This window comes from Tachysurus vachellii, chromosome 6 (genome assembly GCF_030014155.1).
Source record: "Tachysurus vachellii isolate PV-2020 chromosome 6, HZAU_Pvac_v1, whole genome shotgun sequence".
Lineage (NCBI taxonomy): Eukaryota > Metazoa > Chordata > Actinopteri > Siluriformes > Bagridae > Tachysurus > Tachysurus vachellii.
Genome location: NC_083465.1, coordinates 17,316,740 through 17,324,867, shown reverse-complemented (window position 1 = coordinate 17,324,867; position 8,128 = coordinate 17,316,740). Strand labels below are relative to the sequence as shown.

At 38.8% G+C, this 8,128-nt stretch overlaps 1 protein-coding gene across 1 annotated transcript in view; it reads left to right on the top strand.

Annotated features, from left to right (window-relative positions):
• Positions 1 to 509: 509 nt before the first annotated feature.
• fancl (FA complementation group L) overlaps positions 510 to 8,128 on the top strand; it is an 18,119-nt gene continuing 10,500 nt past the window's right edge. Inside the window, exons 1-6 of the mRNA XM_060872619.1 lie at positions 510 to 668; positions 773 to 831; positions 2,089 to 2,149; positions 2,415 to 2,471; positions 2,626 to 2,723; positions 6,593 to 6,689. Coding sequence (XP_060728602.1) covers positions 582 to 668; positions 773 to 831; positions 2,089 to 2,149; positions 2,415 to 2,471; positions 2,626 to 2,723; positions 6,593 to 6,689 — 459 coding nt within the window. The 5' untranslated portion in view covers positions 510 to 581. The remainder of the gene's footprint in view (positions 669 to 772; positions 832 to 2,088; positions 2,150 to 2,414; positions 2,472 to 2,625; positions 2,724 to 6,592; positions 6,690 to 8,128) is intronic.

The window sequence follows — 8,128 nt, the reverse complement described above, 5'->3', positions numbered from 1 at the left end:
AGTGAGTGAGTGCGTGATGACGTGGCGCTGGTTTGATTCCGTTTTGCGGGAAACAGCTGCAGTGACTTTTGGTTTCACGCACACAAGAGGAAAGCAACTTTAAACGTGTACAACATCGGAACAGAACGATATTTACGTGTCACAGTCTCTATTTGCTTCATTAAACACTAGTACTAGGTGTAAACACCGGAGTAGAAGTGACCGGATTAGCTGCAGCGGTTACTATAGCAATAGCAGTAAAGTGACAGGGTTTAGCATGCTAGCGTTTATACACACGGTATGTAACGTAACACACGGTATGTAACGTAACACACGGTACTGTACTGTATGTAACACGCGGTACTGTACTGTATGTAACACACGGTACTGTACTGTATGTAACACGCGGTACTGTACTGTATGTAACACGCGGTACTGTACTGTATGTAACACGCGGTACTGTACTGTATGTAACACGCGGTACTGTACTGTATGTAACACGCGGTACTGTACTGTATGTAACACGCGGTACTGTACTGTATGTAACACGCGGTACTGTACTGTATGTAACACGCGGTACTGTATGTAACACACGGTCTGTAATGTCTGTTTGTTTACTTAAAGAGTGTCCTTTATTGGTTGCGCTGAATAAAGACAAAACTATTTACGATGGTTTTATCTCAGTAAAGGTAAGTCAAGATTTAAAGACGAATACAGGTTTTATATCTATAATAATAATAATAAGAAGAAGAAGAATGTGTATTCAGTGCTAAAGTGCTATTTGTTTTGACAGGAAAGAGACTTCAGGTTAAGAATAACGCTGCCTCCAGACCAGCACCTGAAACAGGCAAAGTGTGTGTGTAATGTGTGTGTGTGTGTGTGTTGTTTGTTTGTTTGTTTATTTATTTATTTATTTATTTTATTTTCTAAAGTGATCCAAATTGGTGCTTCAGGGCTTTTGCACCCATCTCTTAACATATTGCGATTCATAAATAATACTATGTGCTTAGAAAATAAATACAAAGAAAGAATGTTATGTATTTTTTAGTCAGGGAAAATAAAGAAGAAAAAAGATCACTCATTCTTTACTAGACTTGTGTTCAATGTACAATGAAATTCTGTCTATATTGTACATGGTCCTACAGTTTGTGGACACCTGATCATCACACCTGTATGTGGTTCTACCCCAATCTGTCATCACAAATAGAAGTAGAAGTGTACAGTTGTGTTTGATGTTTTTGTATGCTGTAGACTTACAATAACCTTTCACTAGATTCACAAACCTGTTCCGGTGGCATTATGTAACTGGTGTGGCGTGGTGTGGTGTGGCGTGGTGAGGTGAGAGGCCTGCACAAGTCCTGACCTCAACCCCACTGAATGAACACAAGCTCCCATAGCCACACTCCAGAATCTAGTGGAAAGTCTACTCAGAACAGTGAAAGCAATCACATAATGTTTAACAGTCACATATGAGTGTGATGGCCAGGGGTTCACAATCCTATGTCGTGAAATATGTTCTGCCCCCGGAAGCAGGTCTTGCTGAATAGTAGCAGCTTGTTAGCAGCAAACATACTTCATCTGTGTGTTTCTGGCTGGGTATCTTCCCATACGCTGTTCCTTTTCCTAAGCTTCCTGAGGTTGAGGAGAATATTGTAGCAGTGTAGCAGAATATTGTAGAAGGGGAAATTTGCACCTTTACCAACTTGCAACTGTTCAGTGGTGAAATGCCACCTTACATGGATTAAGAAAGTAAATGTATCTGTATGTGCTTTCAGGGCTTTTCCCTGAAGAGTAAATAATAGAATTTTATCTACCACGTGTAAGTGTCAGAGGTCCCTGATGCCCAGGTGATTAACCTGTGCAGCCGATGCTCAGCCTCAGCACACATGCATGTCAATCTTGTTCATGCAGATATTGTTGTGCATCGTTTTTGGCTGTCGGTCACACCATGACTAACTTCTTGTTTCAGAAGAATCAACATATAGGATCAGATCAAATCTCAAGCCATTTCAAGGGCTCTTTTAACAGAAGATTTATTAATATGATTTTGTTGAATAGCTGGATGTTAATGTTGATCTGTGAAAATGAACCATGGTTGCTGCTTTGCAGATTGCACTGCTGCTGGGAACTGAAACTGCTGCTAAAAGACCATCAGCACATCCTTAAACAGGTCAGTAGAGTCACAAGGCTTAACACTGTTGTTAGATTAACATCATTAGATTGGTTGATGGTTTAATTACTTTCCCATATTCAATAGTTTTTTTCTGTATCCTCCAAGTTCATTGATAAGCTGCATTTTATTCTTAGGAAAACTTTGAATCGGTTCATTCATTAACACTGAGCAGAACGCTCATTAATCATATGCCAGCATCAGAGTTGCTGTTGGATTAGAGCAATAATAATGATAGATAATGATTTTTATTCTGTTTACACAGAGGTTACAACATTCTTCAGATTTGGTCGGGTTTCTTCTGGAGCTGAGGACTGTGTTGGTAATTTATAGTTTGTAATTTTATCTTGTTTCTACTTGCCATGTTTTTGTTGCATATTCATATATCTCGTTGTGAATGCACGTAGGACTGGATATGTAATAATAAGTATTTGGTCTTATTCTTAAGGTTTCTTTGTTTTTATCACTTTGATCAGGAAGCAGCATTGAAAAGGCAGCCAGGCTGGCAGTCCATCCCACCACCGCAGTACTATTCACAGCTCATCACAGAGATCGAGAGTTTAGGATGGGATAAGTACGACATGCTTACACCTTACTGTTTTGGACCCTTTTTATATCTGGGTGCATCTTGTACGTTGGTAAGGTTCTAACCCAGGGGTGTAGAACTCAATATGTGTCTGGGCCACTTCGGCATTTTTGTGAGCCCTTGCAGGGCCGTAAACTAAGGTCATTATGTGTGCATCTATTCCCAAAGCTTCTTTACTGTAGCAGTAAAAAAGGGAAATCAGTCAGGCTTATTGTTTCTAAAGAACATGCATGTCCTTGTCTAGGTTTTAACATTTTGAATTTTAACATTTGGAGTTCAACATTATAAAAAAAATAAGACCAGATGTGTTTCTGAAATGTTTTTAGATCAGCTTTTCAGTATGCACAACATAAAACACAAGCATATCCACCCAGCTGTGTTTGTTTTACACTTTATCTCAACTCTGCATGTCTTTCAACTTTACGTTTCACACATTTATACAAATTAAACTTAAATCCAGAATATATAGTGATGGTTAGTGCTGATAAAGCAGCAGGCTGCGTTGCCGCCTCAGGGTTCCCTGAGTTTAGGATACAGGGTGTTTGGAGTTTTACATGTTCTTGCTGTGTTTCTATGGGTTTTTTTTACAGGTTCTCTGGTTTCTTCCTGTCTCCCAGAACATCCATTTTTGTCACATTTTTTTTTAGTGAACTGTGTGTATAGTAAATGCAGCTGGTCCAACATCAGCTCACCACGTTGTTCCTGACACATGGATGTGGTTGTATGTTTGGGCATTTTGTATTTTTAAAACGAAACACAGTGTCAGACAGAACATGTGTAGAGAAGATTAGATGTATGGCGTGTGGCAGCTATATGCTTACGCAACAAGTCTACAGTGACTTCTGTGCAAAACTTGTGACAATGTTGGGTAGGAACTCTAGACAGATTCAGTATGTTTTTATTTGCTCTATTTGGCTCACAGATGAGTCTGACATCTGTGTTTTAACCACACGCCTTTACAGTTGTAGTCAAATGCAGACACGGTAACAGTGTAATATGCAAATTAGCTCATTATGTTTGACCACCAACTTCTTGAGCTTTTTTTCGGTTGCTTTATGCAAAACATGATTTTTGCATCAGAAATCACAACGTTTCATGAATATAGACAATGTGTTAGGATGCAAAGTATCAGAAAGTTTTGGTTGTTTTTCAAGGCTTGGAGAGACCGCCGCATGAAGATTTCAGTATTTTAAAACAGAAATGTTATGTATTAACAAGATGCATGAAACAGCTGCATGTAAACAGAAGCTTATACTGAATGCTACTAGTTCATATTTAAAACGTTTTTGTATTTCATTTCTGTTATTGAATTATCCTGATTGGAGCCATAGAACAGATACATTGATGACCTCTATCATCTTTATTGGCATACAGCTTACATACAGCTGTGTACAGACGTGTCATTCAGCCATGTTCTCCCTACAGCGAGGGCCATTTGAAGCTTGTGGACCATGTATCATGTTTTGATTCTTTTCATTAATGGCCAGAGATATAATTATGATATTAGCCCATGCAAATTGGTCTATTTGGGAGCACACCTTTAAGCTTAATGGGGAATTGTAGAAGTCATAAGAGAGAGAGATGAGACAAGGTGCACATTTTCATTTTTCCACTGCTGAATTGTGGTCAGAAGTATTATACGGCAGCTCTATCTGTAAATGTACTGGAGATTAATTAAGATCCTTAATTTGTATTAGTGGTTATAGCCTCAAGTCTGACATGGAAGTGAACTCTGATTGGTTTAGGCAAGGGGGGTATGCTGCAGAACCTGGTCATTTTAATGAGTTTTAGTTGCCTTGAACAAGGCACACTTAGTGTTAATTGCTCTAAAGATGGGGTCACTTTTTTACTCTGGTCTTATCCTCAAAAATAGCTTAAAATGTCAGGCTTTATATTAAAAAAAAATAAACGATAACTCAATTGATCACTACTCAGCTAGATTTGTTTGAAGATGTGTTGCAGGGTTTGTAATAAGGTGTGTTACTTTTTTTTGTGTGGGGTTGAGTTTGGATCTGATATGAGCTTTGTAATTTTTGGGGGGTGGGTTTGTTTGCATTCATTTTGCATTCTTTCTGTTGTTGTTGGGGACAGGCTTTGCACCAGGGCCTTGGTGGGAGGATGTCACAGCTTGCACATACACCCAGGAGAGAATCTGAGCCTCTCTCTATAGTCTTTTAACACCCCACTAGGATAATGACACCTGAAAATGCATCCTATTGGAATTCCATATCAAGCTGGCACTTTGTATTTTAAAACACATGATCTCTGGTGGCATCGCACAATGCAAAACCATTCACTATTTTTAGCAGCTAGTTCCAAAAATCCTTACTTCTTGACAGTATTACAGCTTATATTTTTATGTTATATTTCTTTCAGCCTAATGTTTTATACCGTTGGAGCTTCGTCTATGGCCTGTTTGTATGCATACACGCCAAATGTTCCCTCCAACGTTTATGAGCGCCACTGATTTTGTAGTTGCAAATGTAATGTTCTCATCAATCCTCCCAGCAAGACATCAAGCTGTCAAGCTGTTTCAATCATCTGAAGTGAATGCCAGCAAGCCCCGATACTTCGCTCAGTGATCTTGCGGAAATGCAGAACGGCATACTGGCTTGGAAAAAGATTTTCTGTTTGGAGAAAATAAGCGAACCATATGTTTCGCGGCATCAGTTTCATGTAACTGAATGTGATATTTATCCTATTGCTTGATGGAGCGTAAAAGATGGTACCTAAATGATAAAGAAGACTATTCAGAAAATAAAGAAATTCTGATTACATAGTATTACAAGATGAGTGCTGATTACGGGTATAGTTAATGAATGAGGTTGTGATAAAGAACGGTGAAACAACTGCAGGGTCTGGGCTGTGACGAGGGGAAATTATGTAGTCGAAGACGTTCTATATTTGAGTCTGTGTAAAGCTCAAGTTTCAGTAACAGAAACACGATGACGATCTAAATTCTGTTCTGTAACTAACTTTATCTGAAACTCTGTCCTGCACATGGTGACAAAATAGTTTGTTATAGATTCTGTGGAAGTTGTGTAGTCACTGCAGATGTCCTGGAGGGATGAACACCATTCATCTAAAAGATTCCTACCTTTTCCTAATGATGGTAGTAGAGAGCCTTGTCTAGCACATCACTCCAAAATCTCCTATAGGTGCTCAATTCACTTGGGATTTGCTGACTGTAAAGGCTATAGCATACGAGTTACACCATTTCCATTCTCATTAATCGTTCAGTGAGCCCTCATGCCCTGTAGATACAGGTGGATAGAAATGTTTTACTAATAGAATAAGTGTGATCAGACATGGAGCCAAACTATGCCATCATCACTAAGCTCATCATGACTGAAAGACACGACTGTTTACAATGAAATGGCAAATCATGTAGAGAATGTTTTGTGATTAAAATTAATGTCTGCTAAAAAGTGTTAATTTCCCCTGTGCATGAAGATTACTTACATAATTGGAAGCATAATACAGGATAGACCACTTTTCAGACATTACTCAGGTATGCCGTCAAGTCTCCAGAAGAACAGTGGCAGATGCTCCAGCATGCTTGGAAAAACTTCCCAGCCTATACGCACATAAAACTGCGCAAAATGTGCCGATGCATTTTAAGAGTGGCACCAAATATTGACTTTGTTTAATTTAGCACAGTTTACTGCTTTTTTTTTTATTGTAATTGTAAATTTCTGCATTACTTCTGAAGGAATCTTTGTTTTATAGCATTTCTTTTACATTTTTCCCAGTACTTTGCCCTACATTTAATTAACTAATTGTTTAATTTTAAGCTGAATTATGGATAAATGTGACCATATGATTGTGTTCCCACTCACACCTGTCTTATTTTGCAGGCTGATCTTCATTGACACCGACTTCCACATTCTTAAGTTGAAGGCAGAGGACTCGTCTCATCGTCAGCATGTCTTTACGGTCAAGCTTAAATCAAAGGTGAGGCTGCAGTACAACCAGGATCACATGCATTTCTTCTTCACTTGTATTTCCTAAACCTTGGTTTACTGATTTGTTTGAAAATGAAATCTTTTGATATCTAAGCTACACCTATGAGTACTATAGTAGTCATTTTTGTTGTTTATATACGTTACATTGGATTACGTTTGTGTTGTCCTGTGACTGTAAAACTCAAAATTGTGACGTGAACCATTCCTAGCGGAGACAGGAGAAGGTGAGATGTGCAGGGAGAGAGATAAGGCCATAAATGATCTCTATAAAATGATTACAGGGGCCACAGCAGAAGCAGAAAATTGAGCTGTGTGAGATCATTTCAGCGAGAGAAGCCGTGCATGGACAAGGCAACTCCAGATTTGCAGCGATAGTGGGTCAGAAATGCCAGCGGCGGGTCGCTGGCTCAGTGCAGGGTTCTGATGAGATTCAGCATGGCGTGAGGAACGCTCCATGCCAACCTGCCTGCTGAGGGTTAAAAATAGCAGCAATGCCCCTGCCTCATATGCTCACCCACCCATGGGAAGGTGTCTCTCTGTCAGGACCTCCAGAAGTTGCAGCTATGCTGTTGACATGGAGACAGTTAGATAACCTCTAGTTTAACTTTAATGGCGAGGGAGTTGCATGAAAGTGCTCGTGTTTTCCAACACATTCAACCAAGTGTCTGGATTACAGTTTTCCCTTTCTAGAGTGTGTAAAGAATATTTTAAGTGCATGCAGTATTTCTTATGTCGGCTGCCTCTCTTCTCTGTAGACTGTAGGAAAAAAAAATCAATGCTAAATATATACTTTCGCAAAATGGCTCTTTCAAAATCTTCCAATACAGGAAGTCTGTTTATATTAGAAGCAGCATTGTGACTAGTATCGCCGGTGACCCCATTGTCCCTAAATTACAGGAGAGAGAGAATGGCAGTTTTTACATAAAACTCAAGAGACAAAAAAGGAATGAATAAAGGAGTGTGTGAGAGATTGCTCATATGGTGCTGTATGAGATCACATTACAGTGTTCATTCATTCATATTCATTCATTCATTCATCAGTCAAACTCAGCTGTGGTTTGAGTAGGATTTAATTGATGTTGGGGTGTTTTTTTTTTCTTCTCCCTCTTCTCTTTTTTTCTCTCAACCCACCATTATCACATTTATTGTAATTATGACCATGTACATTGAATTATCTCTTTTTTTTTTCTGGTCACTCGAATTGAAAGGGTTTAATGCAGATTTCAGTAGAACAAACAAGTTAGACTATGTGTGTTTTGAGATCTACCAAACATTATTGTAAACATTTAAATAATGGATAGTGGTGTGTTTCATTTAAATAGAGGAATGCATTGTATAGTTCAAGTCTTCTCTAGCTATGAGTTTTGAAAACCCCTTAAAATAGAACAGAAATTAGTTCATTAAAAATATTGCAGGCGGGTGTGAACA